The sequence below is a fragment of the Colletotrichum acutatum genome (assembly GCF_030867785.1).
Source record: "Colletotrichum acutatum strain CBS 112980 chromosome Unknown BDZ83scaffold_29, whole genome shotgun sequence".
In the NCBI taxonomy this organism is placed as follows: domain Eukaryota; kingdom Fungi; phylum Ascomycota; class Sordariomycetes; order Glomerellales; family Glomerellaceae; genus Colletotrichum; species Colletotrichum acutatum.
The window spans coordinates 174,459-188,485 of NW_026849023.1; the positions used below are offsets into that span (position 1 = coordinate 174,459).

The following is a 14,027-nucleotide window of genomic DNA, read 5'->3' on the forward strand; positions in this document are numbered from 1 at the left end:
AGACATCCCACTCTCATCATCACAACAACTCATTTCATCCGTTCCTTCCTACCCCCTCCCTCTCAATTGCCCTCAATCAACCCACCCACCTCGTATGATTACCCCCCAACCTCAAGCAGCCGCTTCAGACAACTCTCAAGGCAACGATGATTAATGCCATCGACTCCCTTGGCACCTAGAGAAGCCACTGCGCTCTGGGGTTCGCCCAATGAACTAACGTCTCTTTGTCTCAATATATCACCCATAGCCTGTTACCTACAAACGTCACCTCTTCCGTCACGCACGCTCATTGTGCAAACATTGTCGACGAATATGAGCGGGCGGGTAGGCAATGGTCCATCCTAGATTATCCTATCCGGTCTTTCCTTAGGTAGCCCTGAAAGCATAAGGCCGCTCATCTCCTCATCTTAAGTTCGTCTCCAGTCTACTAGACCATTCTCAATATAAGAACACCTGACCTCACGCAGCCGTTTTAAATGACTCCCAAGGTGATTAATGCCATTTACCCCCTCGACATCTGAGCTTGTTCTTGCAGAAGGGTTTGGAAGTCACTATGCCCCGATAGATAGAAGTCTCTTTGTCTCGACATGTGGCCCAAGGTCTATCATACATCAACGCCCCTTGTTCTCCGTGACGTACGTTGATCGTGCAAACATCGTTGACGAATACGAGCGAGCGGGCGGGCGGGCAATGGTCCAGACAGTGGACGGTCTTGATGATAATGATCTCCTACTCTGATGAGCCCTCTTTTCTCGAACTCCTCAATAGGAATTCAATTCCGGCAGTGCCATGTCGGGCGCGTCGTCTGGTGATAAGAGATCTCTTTCTGATTGCTTGCGTCCCGTCTCTCATGATTACGAGGCAGTTGGGTACGACTGTTGACTATACCACACCGTTTACCGATGGCTCGCACAAGGCTGTCGGCCCTTTACCCTTCTCCTGTTGGTTTTGAATCTACTAGACCTACCTGGACTGATATAAATACCGCCCAACCTCACGCAAGCATTCAAAGAGTTCCCAAGGCAAACCGATGATTAATGCCATCGACTCCTTTGGTCAAGCCTTGTGATTCCATGTCCTGTCTGGCCGAAAGTGAGAATTTTCCATCTTCATGTCGCTGTTCCTGGAGATAATTCCAGCGACAACCATCACTTTATCGCAATATAGCCACCGTCATCTTTCACGCACGTTCGTCATTTCAGCAATCGTAGACGAATACGAGCGGGGATATAAAGCGTAGTGGATGGGGATCTCGAGTTTGACAAGTAATGATAGAAAGCACGATAAACAGGGACGCAAAGCGTAACGAGCGGGGATATTAATGATAACGGATGGGAACACAAAGCGTGACGAGTAGAAATACAAAGCATGATGATCGGAAACATGAAACGTGACGAACGGGGACAGAAAGTATGACAAACGGGTATACAAACTATGAAAACCAGGGATATAGAACCTGATATAAGGAACAGGGATGTAAAGAGTGATGAACGGGCATATAAAGTATGATAAACGGTCGTGGTTCCTTCAAGCAAGTCACTTCTATTATCTTTATATCAAAATGCCTCTCTCATACTCGATCCCGCAGGTTCGTCATCTCAATCACTATTCACAACTACGAGCGGAGACAAAAGGGCGTGATGAACGGCACAGTCTTCATCAAAGTTTTCCAACTCCTGTGCCCAATTGCTGTGCATGGGCAAACCAGGAGCGACTCATGAGAGATGCAGAGAGAAGAGCTTTTGAAAGGCCCACTTCCTAAAGAGCAGCTACCCTTCCCTAGGAACCAGCTTACCATGTCCTTGCAAGGAGTAGGTACTCAAGAACGCCTCCTAGAGGAACGGCGCCTTTGAGAGATGACCCAACTCATCATCAACCCATTCGGGAACGAGCGAGAGGGAACGGGGGCAGTGGGAAATAGCCGTAATGAAACGAACCACAGGAGGCCAAACTTCCTCCTGACACAGTTGACACATAAATGATCACAAGGGGGCTGAGACTTGAAGAGTAATGTGAGAGAAGGGGTGTAGTGAGCCGCAGGCCCAACCACGACACAACATTGAATTACTACCATGATTATATACGCTTAATCCAACGAGTAGCGATACGGATGATGTCTTTTCCTTTGGATGGATGCGAGTGGAGTTCGTCAATCATAGGCCTTTTTTTTTTCCCTTGGAGCTGAATCTCAGTTTCGCTCGCTGACACGAGCTAGATGGCTTGTCATAGATCCATCGCCGAGGTGCAATCCTTGGCAGCGCAGGGTCGTTAGAGCCGACCAAAATCATCAACCGGTTGGGCTCGTTGGCTCCCGTGTCTGGCCAAGCATCCTGCATAGGGGCTTTTTTCATGGATTCTTTCAACATCCACTGCGAATGCACGTTCCAATGCGATGCAAAAACCCCTCAGCCAAAAACCAAGTCCTTCTAAGACGACTTCCACACGTTGCTATCCAACTTCTCATCAGGCACAGCAATAAAGTCCTGGCCCTCGTCATTGTCGCTGCCGTCGAGCGACCCATCATAAGAGCTCGTCTGCCACGCCGAAAGCTCGTCAACACGGCGGATGCCCATCATCCACGAGACGAGACCGCGGGGCACCCAGCGGCCGACAAAGCCGTAGACGCTGGCGCCGAGGCCGACGCGGACGGTGCCGCTGGTGATGGACCCGTCAATGACGTCAAAGACTGCGTTGTGGAGGTGGCGGAGGGAGCTGCCCTTCAGGCCGCGGATGCGGCCGGCCGAGATGGCCGAGGTGCTCTGCATGACAAAGTTGCGTCCGTAGGCGTGGCGGGCGTTCTCGGGCCACATGAGGGTCTCTGTGGCGTTGGCGTCGATGCCGGGTCCGCCTTCGAGGAGACCTCTCTGGGAGGGGTGGGTGTGCTTGGCGGGTTGGAAGCCGGTAAAGTCGAAGGTGCCCAGCTGCATGTGGGTGACGGGGATGCCGAGGGGTCGCAGTTCTGCCGTCAAGACCTCGGTGAAGGCTGATAGGGCGGAGGAGACTGTTGCTTCGGGGGCGTGGAATGGGGGGTTGATGGAGGAGATGATGGACGGCGTGAAGACGAGAACCTTTGGCGGCGTCCACTTCTCTCCGGGCGGGCTTAGGCGAGTTGTCAAGAGCGGCAGGAAGGCCTGGATGGTCAGGATGGGGTGGAGAAGGTGGGTGTTGAAGAGGTCTGCGAAGCTGGAGGGCGGGATAGTGGCGATGGGTGACGTTTGGTAGTTGAGCGACGGGATAAGGATGACGGACTTGAGCTGCAGATGGTTGGGCCTCGTCCGCGGTACTGGGGCGTGTGGTGATTGGAGGTACTGCGCGAAGCTGTCGATGGCGGCGCCAGCTCTGGGAGGCTACGATATACGTCAGTAAAGGCCTAGAGTGTCTACTACCTCTACTCACATCCGTTGTGTCAATGGTCAAAGGCAGAATATCGGGCCTTGCCAAGCTGTGCACCATGCTCTCGTCCTCCTCTGCGTTGCAGACGATATAAACAATGAATCCTCTCCGCTCGAAGTCGAGTGACAGCGACCTTGTCAAGGGTAGTGTCGGTGAGCCAGCGATAACGACAACCTCGAGACGGCCGCCGTTCCTAGCCCGTTCCGCCCGGCGCGTCTTCTTGCAGAACCTGCTACTCCTGTATGATCGGTATGCCACAACTCCCACGACGGCGACGATGGCACCGGTCAACAGCTTGTGTTCCTCCACCCAACCGTGCAGCCTCTCATACCGGCTCATAGCTATCACCTCGATAGGAATGTGGCGGACGGGGGGCTTCGGCCGCACTGAGTCGGGCAGCCATTCTGAGGAGGAGAGCGTCTCTCGTACAGCCTGTGCAGCCTTATCGACAGTAGGGTTGATGAGGTTGGCGAGGTCGTCGGAGTAGCCCCGGATCTTGTTGGGCAGCGAGGACAGCTGTGGGAGGAAAGCGGCGGTGTCAGTAGAGCTCTCGTGATCACAAGCTTGGAGGTGTTGGTGTGGGGGCGGATGATGCTTACAACGTCCAAGAACTGCTGGTCGTCCGCGGACATTTTGTCGGTTTCAACCAGTTATCAAGCCGAGAAAATACCGCTGAAGAGGGAGTGTTGAAAGCTCCAGATCTTTGACGTCCAACAGCTTCTGGGGAGATGGGGTCAGGCAGCTCGACTCTCTCAAGACGAGGTAAGGTAGGTCAGAAAGTGGACTCGCGTCGGCGGCAAAGAAAAAAAGGTCAGCGACAGACCACAGAGAGGCAAAGCACTCGAGACCAGCGCAGCAGTGCAGCTTCTTTCCACCCAAAAACGACGTGGGGAAAAGCCTCCGCCGCGTGTGGATCCACCCGTTGGCGTTTCACTGGCTGCAGCAGCACCGAAGGGTCCGGGCTTGATCCGGCCGCCAGCGGTGATTGGTCGACGACATCGCCGAGCCCACCCGCTATCGACCGGTACTGTGTACGTACCTCGAGCTTTGTTTTGTTTCCCGCCGGCTTGCAACGTCACTGCCGATGCCGTCCACACCGGTGCATGAAATCCCATTTCAATATCAATACCCATCTTCAAGCAAAACCCCCTTTTACGTCCCTTTCCACACCGATGTTAGTCGTCGGGGCATAACAACGACACAGCCCCTCACTTGCACTGAGAAGATCAATTCACGGTCGCAATACCTGTAAGACTTTGTACTAACTTCAGTTATGCATTCATCATTTGCTTCATATATCCGTCTCACCACTAATTAAAGCTCGGTGCTCGCCAACTTGATTTAGTCAATCAAGTGATACGAAGCTCACGAACTAACACATTCCTCCCCATGAGCCCAGATATAACCGACTCTTAGAACACAAGACCCTTGGTCTGCTTCATCTCCTTCAAGTTGTAGTTCTTAATCATGAAGATAGCAATAAAGCCAAATACCATTACCGAAGTTCCAGCCGCAAGCATTCGCGTCTGAGCATATCCGTATGCGTTTTGGATAGCAAGTCGCTCATCGCTGCCCACGGGATAGCTCAGCTGCGTATCGAGGTCCGCATAGATATCCGCCAGACTCTCTAGCGCAGACTCGGGAAGGTTCCTCTCCAGAGCCTTTTCAAACGTGTTGGTCCAGACGGCCGCAGAGATAGTATTCCCCACAGAGCCGCCAATGTTGCCGCATACGCTCAGGAGCGCAAGCGCGGCAGCGACGTGCTGGTGGTCAACGGCCGCGAGGATGGCGACCTGCATGCACAAGATAAAGACGCTGCCGCCAATGGACGTGAAAATCTGGCACATGACCAGGTACCCGACGCTCTGGCCCGGCTGGCGGAAGTAAATCATGAGACCCTGGCCAAAGGTGTACAGCGGCACGCCGACCATCAGGAGCCAGCGGAAGCGGCCCGTCTTGGAGATGGAGAAGCCGACGATGAAGAGGAGCACGCCCGAGACGACGTCAAATGTGTTGCCGACGTATCCCGCATTGGAGACGGAGAGGTCGTTGACGACCTGCAAAAAGGAGGTGAAGTAGCTGTTCCAGCAGTAGTAGGCGACCTGGTACGTAATGTCGAGGACGCAGACGCCGATGACGGTCCTGTCGGAGAAGAACTCAAACTTGAGGAAGGGCTTGGGCGCGAGGTAGAGCTCGTTCAGGATGAAGAGGGCGAGCACAACGAAGCCCGTGACGATCATGGCGATGATGTAAGCTGACTTCCAGCCATCTGGGGCGGTGCTCGCAAGGGAGAAGGGGAGCAGGAAGGTGACGAGACCGCAGGCGAAGAGGACGATTCCCAGGACTGTAGTAAAGATGGTCAGCAATGTCCTCGGCGCTTGAGCAATGGCGGAAAAGAAACCCCATTCAAAGGGGAAGCAGGAACATACCATCAAACTCGATCAGACCCCACCACACATTCTGCACAAAGCTACGGCCGCTAGGCTCGCGCACCAGAGTGCCGCGCTTCTTGGCCTTGTGGATGTTCCACTTCAGAATGCTGTACATGGGCACGGCGACGACGGGCAGGACAATGGAGAAGCAGCCAAAGCCCCAACGCCAGCTGACGTTGTTGAGGAAACCCTCGGCGGCCTTGGGGCCGGCAAACGCGGTGATGATGTAGGGCGAAGAGGTGAAGGCGAACGCCAGCCCTCGGTTCTTGACGTGGGTCGAGTCCGCCGTGATCACGTCGATGCTGTACGTGAGACCAGACCAGCCGACTTGCCAAAAGACCTAAAAAGATTCCCTCATGTATGAGCATTCTGATCCTATTTCCCCTTGTGTGGATTTGTCGGTCAAAGTGCGAGAAGAAGTTGAGAAACTTACGGTAGCGGCACAGTACGTGGCGAGGTTCTGGCTGGCGGCCAACATGATCATTCCCAGCGTCGCGAAGGAGACCATGAGCAAGAACCCCTCTGCTCGACCCCAGAGATCCAAGATCTTGGCCAGCGGGATGTACACCGAAGCCGTCATGGCGCTGGACACGATGTCGATGACGGGGAGGAGCGAGTGCGACTCAAAGTCGCTGGCCGCATACGGCGTCAAGCTATAGAGCACGGAACTTTGGAATCCGTTGGTGAGGTACAGAAACCACATGCTGTCAAAAGGGATAACCCCCCCCTAGTGTCAGTCATATCGTTCCCCATGATGCGGGTCTCATCATGATTTGCGAGAGGTTCGAAAAAAAAAAGAGTCCTTACAAGATGAAGATGGCAACCAGCGAGTTCTTGCCCCACGTCAAGGTCAAAGCCTGCGCCAACTTGACACCATGCTGAACCTCCTGGCTGACCCTCTGCTCCTCGCCCGGCTTCTCGTCGTCGGGTGGGATCTCACCCAGCTCCTTGTCGTCTATGTTGTTGGCGGTATCCGGCGCCGTGGTGATGGTCATGGGAGAGTTGTCGGCCGGGGCCGGCTTGCGGCCGAGGGCCTCACGAAGCTGCGAAATCACTGCCATGATGCGCTTTACACCAAAGACACACAAATTGGAAAGCGGCAGAAAGAGATTAATGACCAAATACAGAGTGAGAAGAGAAAAGCGGCCGGTGGTTTGGGGGGGTTTGCCTTGTAATTAAAGACCCTCCAAGAGGAGGGCGCAAATATGTGCCGCCTCTTCTAGCGTGCCACTTTTTGCGAGCTCGCTAAGTTCTACACCATCCCATCACGAAGTTAGCGGCCGGAAGGATTCAACTTGACCCACGCACACCACGTCCCCTTTCAACAGCAGGCTATGATCTGATAAGATGCGGCTACTCGTCCACACTTGCAAAGATCAGAGTTCAATAACGGGCACATACACACCACCAACGCGCAGGAGACCGAAGTCGGGGCCGTCTAGTGTGCTTGCTTGTGCCCGGGAACCGAGAGGTCGGGAAGCGACCCCATCATGGTGTCGGATGAGGGGCCAGACAGATCGTAGGATGGGTGGTGTTGGGGTGAGAAGACAAGACGGGACGGAAGAGCCCTGGGGGACTTTTTGCGAAGGATCCTGCGAAAAGCACAAAGCAGCTGCGGGCTTGGCGAGAAGAAGACCCGTAGTGCCGGGTTCCCGACACCTTTTCAGTGGGATGGGTGGGTGAGGACTCCTCGGGATGGTGTTATCTGATTGATTAGATTAGATGGGCCAGACTGCAGACTTGGCCGGACTTGGCTTTCCGGGCCGGGGCGCTATAGCGGAAGGGGTCTGGCGCGAGGAGCTATTGGTAAGAGTGTATCCGAGCAGAGGCAACAGAATTTTTCGACTCTCATCGCTTGCTTCGATGCTTGGTGAGCTGCCTCAAGAGGGTGCCTGACTGCTGGGTCTTTTCCGAGGTTAGCTCACCAGAAGTCTCCCAATAAAATCTCTTTCCAGATGTTGGCAGCCGCCCTCGCACGAGGATGCGCCTGACGACCCGGTCTCGGCCTCTCGACTTGGGACTGGAAAAAAAAAGTCGACACCGGAGAAAGGTTTCCGGGAGAGAGTAATTGAATCTGGTTCTTCACCCGCACGAGCTTTTGCAATCAGCACAAATATGCCCCGGTCACATCTAGATGAACTCTTGGCTTTCCAGCCCTACGAGCTTTCGGCCCCCAGCTCTTGCATGGGAAGCCAAAGCTTTCTGATAATGGGGACCCAAAACCGCGGTAACGCAGAAATGACTGCAGAGAAGAAATGTTCTCTGAGATTGCTCTTCAATGATAGTAGTCGTGAGTCGTGAGTTGGCGGCAGAGGAGCGCCGGAAGATTACGGGCTCTTGAGGAATGGGCTGCCAGCGGGTCCTGTTCTAAGCGAACGTAATGCTTCTTTCTAGTAGATACCCATTACGTAGTAAGTCCGAGAGAGCGATCTCCTAGTCTCGCCTCTTGACTGAGGCCGGCCCGTGAAGAGTTTTTGCCTCTGAAGAGCGCCGGTCGGTGTATTCGGTGCTACCTTCCGATGAAGGTCTTTTGGGGGCGCCAGTACTGAAGTTAGTATCTTTGGTCTCTGCGCAACGATCCTCAAAATGTCGAAACCTGTCAGATCCCAATTATTCGACTGATCCAGCAATGGTTTCCGGGTCGTCTTCGGGACGTGGGGTTTGCAGTCCCGCCCAGGTGGCGTGATCTAGTCATTTAGTGCTCTGGGATTCCGCTCCTTGAAGAATATCAGCATTCACCGCGTCCGAGGTTGATAAGCTGGTAATTCAATTTTCTTCATCTAAGTAGCTTCATAACACTCTGTCAAGAAGAACCCGACTATAATATCTGCTCTCTACCTGACCCTGTAAACTTGATGCAGGCTGAATAGAGGAACAGGCCAACAGACGCGTTGAGTGTGGTCCCCCTGGTCTCGACACCCAGTCGATGCCATGTCCCAGAAATGTGGCCAACAATATTGAATCACGAATGTTTGAGTTATAAGCCTTTCGAACATAGTTGGGAAAGGGATGATATCGTCTGGTCGCAAACCAGGCGATTCCCTGAATCGGAGGATAACATTCTGGACAAACGTTCTGAGATCAAATAATCAACTAGGCAGTCCATCACCGTAGGAGTGGTTTACTTAGCGAACTCCGGAGGGTGAAAAGGGGTCTAAAACGTTGCCGAAGTGGCGAAGCGGTACAGACGTACAGACCTTCGACATCTCACAAAATCCGGTTTCCGAGGTCTAGAGGGAAAATTACCGCAAAGGCACAAAGTCTTCGGGAGGACAAGAACCATCCCCCTTAGTCATTGTCACAGAGCGGCCCGAGATGCATATTACCTTTCCAACCACTCCTCATTCTCCTCCATACTTAAGCTACAGCTCAATATTCTTCATTGGTCGATGATGTTGTCACAGCAGTCCTCTACATTCCTTCACGCCTCCCCTGGCCTGGATGGACCGGCCTCGAGTTTTCTATGGCTTGTTTTGGAAGCACCTTGCATTGTCAAGAATCCAAAAGGCTTCACTACCTGGATACGCATCACTTCCTATCTTCTACATGTTCTTCCGTTTCTCTCCCAGGCCTCTTGAATTGTTTCTTCCTACTTCTCGTTCTCGTTCGCCCCTCGCTCTGTCCCTGTTGGGCGCGAAACGACGAACAGTCATGTATACGGAACATTTAGCGGTGGGCTTTCTGCCTCAGTTCATTAGGTGTAGTGAGCTTAAAGGTGATCAGTGCCAACAAATTTTCTAAAGTAAGCTTGTTCTCCTGATTTTTTCTCTTATTTGCCTTTCTCATCTTCTTCTCGTCAAACACGGATCTCAGATCAGCTCTTCCCTAGGATATGAGTTCAACATTGTGAATGGGGCATAATATCGATCGATCGTCATCAACGCTTGCAGAGCTCCTGGTCATAGTGCTACTAAAGAAATTAGAAGATTAACCAATGCAACGCCACTGAGAGTTGGACTGCACTTCTCCATATCTGTCCGTACATTGTCATCCCGCTGAAATGATCATGTCATCTGATGATGTTGATAATCTTGGTTGCCAGCCTCGTTAAAGCCCTCATGGCTACTTTCTGCAGCAATTATCCACGTATGGCACTGTGCCCTGACGTAGGTAAGTGGGTGCCGCCATGTATGTCTAGGAAGGCTCATAACTGGATAAAGAAGGCCAGTAGATAGATCACTTTTGATAGAACGGAAACACCCAGCCACAGTCAATCATAAACAAAACCGGGCGTTTATCTGACTGCCAGGGGCATGGACAGCACCAGCCAAACATCTGGTTATTGCCAAACACCAGAACTGGTACTCTGATCATGCTCCTTTGAATTATCTTCCAGCAATTTTCGCCGAAAGAAGTGCCATGGAGTCCGGTCGGCCGATGAAAATATGCTCTGATGCCTCGACAGACATTTAACTCACCATACCTAGCATCGGATGCCGTCAAGGAAAAGCCAGCCCCAAGACACACCGTTGCACCAAATAGCTTTAGTGCTATTTCTCTTCTAATGTGACGAGCAGCACTAGGTCACGTCTCTATAGCAAAGATCTGGCCACTACGTAATGTCTGATCAACCCCGATCCCTAAATACGCAAAGCAAGACGTTGTCGCGCTTCAGCAACGTCAAACTATCGAGTCATCTTTCGATATCTTGTGTTCCTTTGCACAATGCCAGTGCTCCGTAGTCGTACGTAGTAACTGAAGAGCGGTAAAATATTGCTCACTCGTAGATATTGAGGTGCCTTTCTATGAAACTCCAACGTGGGCATCAACTAAGTCTCCCTTTCTCACTTGTCACAGTCAAACGTCCCTGACGATCCTGGTTACGGCATCGAGTCTGGAAGGCTTCTAGTGAACGTCAAGTATTTCAACGGAGATGATAGCATTGGCATGGCAAATCCTTTAAACGCCATTCCGCCTGCTCAAACGATTCTCAAACAAGAGGGAGTCAAGTTTGACGGGGTCAACGGCACATCTTTCCAAGTCGAGAAACGTTCAAGCAGCCGAGATGGGATTCAGACAGGTGGCTTTGCCATCGTCTGATATACCGGCATCTTGATAGGTCAACTTTGTCTGAGTTGAATAGTCTCCAAAGCGGAAGGGCAAGAGTCTGATGCCCGTGAAAGTTGTCAAACCTGATGCTGGCTCACCATACGAGCTACATTCTCGCTGAACGGAGTCACCACACGCCTCACAAGGATACCACCACTCCAGGAAGACCAGACACCCACCATTCACCACTCACCACTCCTATATCAACCCTTCCCCCCCCCCCCCCGGCAACATCTTTCCCCATCCCCCATCACGAAATCTCGATCCCTCCAAGATCGACTTCTACAAAACCCGCCACATCACCCCATATCATCCATCATCCATGCCTACTAGGCACAAAGCATGTACAAATCACAAGAAACACCCTTCCCAGTCAGAAGAACAGCATCATCAAAAGACCTGGATGATCCCAGCCTCTCAAGGCAATAGCATAAACCACCCAACGAAGAAAAGGCTAAAAAATATCAGACGAACGGGATCGAACCATGTGTGTAAATACACATCAATCATCTCATCTCATTTCACGCGCGTCAACCCGTCTGAATGGTTCAGCACGGCTCACATTGTACAACGAATATCCCCGTCCCTGAAGGCTCTCGACCTCTCAAAGATCCAAGGCCCGAAAAGATAGAGCCCGTACTCCGGGATCCCCTCCCCCCTCCAACCCTTCCCGCCGTTACGCTCCGGCCGCCCCGGGTGGATTGGGATTTGTCTTCTGGATCTCGCATCATGGCCCATGATGTCCCGAATGTGACTCACCATCCAAACCCAAATATCGCCACAGATGTTCAAGACGCAAATCCAGAACCAAAAACGGTACTAAATGAGATCCCCAGGCTGAGTACATAGGATTTGCCGAAGTGCACATCCCGCCACATGGCCAACGCATCAATCATTCAAAGTCACCCCCTTGCATACCCCCCGAACCCCCCATTGCATAAAAGCCGTCAATGCGCAAACACAATCCCGCCCTCGTCGCAGGGCGAAACCCCGACGACGTGAAGAGGGGACCAAAAAAAAAAGGGGGGAGGTTGGACCCTTTGAAAGTTGGAACATCAAGATGCATCGATTGCAGCGGTACCAGTATCAGTAGTGAACTGCTATTCTCTGGGAGACTTCTATCCGAGTCCAGACTGGCAAGTTGGTCAGAACAAGTTCCCAGCAATACTGGAAACGTTTTTGAAAAAAAGAAAAAAAAAAAAAATCCTCATCATTTGTAACAAACTATTGAATCCTCAAGAAAGTCTGCGTTTACGAGGGCTTTGTTCAATCTTTAACCTCAGCCAACCTCTTAAAGAAGAAAAAACGCTCACCGACCAAAAAAAAAAAGTTCTCCCTGAGACATACGCACCAACACCGTTACACGAAAGGGAGAAGCACCACCACCACCGACACCTACCAAAGCAAAACCCTGACAAACCCAACTCGAATCCCACGTATCCCAAATCTCCAACCTCCCCTTTTATCTCTACTTCAATTCCGAACAACCCCAGAGTACGCCATTCAACATTCAGCAACAATCTCACAGACATCAAAAGCCAGGAAAACCATGCCCCATGCCCCATGCCCCATGCACAGCTCACATCCCGACCCCCCCCCCCCCATCAAATGGCAAGTCTACAAGTACCTCCGTACCTTCCCATTTCCCTGCATCGAACGTCTTAGGTAATCCCACACAAAGTCCCAGTACCCATTCCTCTAAAAAAGGCTTAGCGCCGCCCTCCACGTCTCTCGTAATGTCACTCCCCAAAGCGAAAAAAAGTTGTCACTCGCGAAATTTTTCAGACGAAGATCAAGCAAAGCCTCCCAGATTGAGATGAACATGTTCGTGGGCTTCAAAGTCTCTCATTAACCTAGCAAGCCCAGGGACCTCTCACGATGGAGAAACATGAAAATAAGAGTTCCAGCACAACATATCAATACCGTAAATAAGAAAAAGACAACTATTGTTGGTTCAACTATTGTTGGACCAGAGTGGTGCCCTCCCAGGCACACGCTCAAGGACTCAGCCCAACCAGCCAAGCACACAAGTGACAGAAACTCAGCCAAAAATCACTCGCATAATGAAGTGACATACCTTATCCAACGCATAAACCTACATCAGTAGAAAGTCCAATAGTAGGCCTCCCGTCGCTCCATCCCGCGTCACTAATGCAACAGCTATGATTAGTCCCGGAGAGGGGGCAGGGGGCTGGATATGGGTGGGCAATTCATTTCCCATGTGGGCTTTCAAGGAGCTCGACCCTCCCCCCTTGTGTGTAACCATCACGGACCGTATCACACAGAGAGGTTCAGCACCAGGCTACCAGCCAAACCATATTCATCATTGAGAGACATCATCACAGGACACAATCACAAAGACGTAGCACACAATAATTGAGGGATCAGAATATGTGACGAAAATGTAGCAGAGAATTTTTACTCTTTTTTTGTGCCTTTGTACAACTACCTTACATATAAGGGAGTCCAAATGCGGGTATACGAGAGTCTCGAGGGCTCTCGCCCGGGCTGGGTAAGGGGACACCGGATCATGGTCGTCCCCCACTTCCTTCTCTCCATCCAGAAATTTCCTTCTGGTCATCGAAAGAGAACAAATCCAGCCTTGTCTCCAAAAGTAACCTGTGGACCAGAAACCGATTCCTTTGGTGTCCCTTTGTATCCATTGTCGGCCAATTAGGGGATATCCGGCCTTCAATGGTCAAAGAAAAAGGAAACAATCTGTCCACCACTCTCGAAACGGTTGATTCCAAGGTGCGAAAAAAGTGAACCGGCCAGGAGGTGTTCGTGTGCTAAGTGGCCGCATGTTTCCCTTCCTTGAGCGAGTCCTAGACTCCTTTTCCCATCAGGTTAAAGTCCATCGAGGCCCGACCAATCCGTCGAAAAAAATCCACTGTGCTTCTTTTTTTTCCTCCAAGAATTCCCATTCGGGTCGAATCTCATCGTGAGACCCTACAATCTGACCTTCGCTGGTGTCCCCTCATTGGTGTGTTGTGGATGGGTCGGGGGTGTCGATATCTCGTCGCCCGGATCCAACTTCAAATTACCGGGAAGGATGACCGCTGTGATTCCAATCCTTCACCCTTCCTGGGGTGACCATGTTGCGAACGTAAAAACTCTTCGTTGGGGTGTGTGTTGTGTATGTAATAAAAAGCC

The 14,027-nt window shown here is 51.8% G+C and overlaps 4 protein-coding genes across 4 annotated transcripts; 1 reads left to right on the plus strand and 3 right to left on the minus strand.

Annotated features, from left to right (window-relative positions):
* Positions 1-2,011: 2,011 nt before the first annotated feature.
* BDZ83DRAFT_614847 (uncharacterized protein) lies at positions 2,012-4,228 on the minus strand. Its single transcript, XM_060507869.1, has 3 exons — positions 3,993-4,228; positions 3,397-3,909; positions 2,012-3,347 (listed from the first exon to the last, which is right to left on the minus strand). Exons 1-3 carry the CDS (start codon positions 4,023-4,025, stop codon positions 2,427-2,429), a joined length of 1,467 nt encoding a protein of 488 aa, XP_060366875.1. The 5' UTR covers positions 4,026-4,228; the 3' UTR covers positions 2,012-2,426.
* Positions 4,229-4,805: 577 nt separating this feature from the next.
* BDZ83DRAFT_573813 (MFS siderochrome iron transporter MirB) lies at positions 4,806-6,886 on the minus strand (the record flags this gene model as incomplete). Its single annotated transcript, XM_060504652.1, has 4 exons — positions 4,806-5,737; positions 5,823-6,165; positions 6,259-6,529; positions 6,633-6,886. 4 exons carry the CDS (start codon positions 6,884-6,886, stop codon positions 4,806-4,808), a joined length of 1,800 nt encoding a protein of 599 aa, XP_060366876.1.
* Positions 6,887-11,127: 4,241 nt separating this feature from the next.
* BDZ83DRAFT_237369 (uncharacterized protein) lies at positions 11,128-11,665 on the plus strand. Its single transcript, XM_060501850.1, has one exon. It carries the CDS (start codon positions 11,197-11,199, stop codon positions 11,503-11,505), a length of 309 nt encoding a protein of 102 aa, XP_060366877.1. The 5' UTR covers positions 11,128-11,196; the 3' UTR covers positions 11,506-11,665.
* A 339-nt stretch (positions 11,666-12,004) lies between these two features.
* BDZ83DRAFT_614856 (uncharacterized protein) lies at positions 12,005-12,477 on the minus strand. The gene has a single exon (XM_060507870.1). The coding sequence runs from the start codon at positions 12,437-12,439 to the stop codon at positions 12,110-12,112; it is 330 nt and encodes a 109-aa protein (XP_060366878.1). The 5' UTR covers positions 12,440-12,477; the 3' UTR covers positions 12,005-12,109.
* Positions 12,478-14,027: the final 1,550 nt, after the last annotated feature.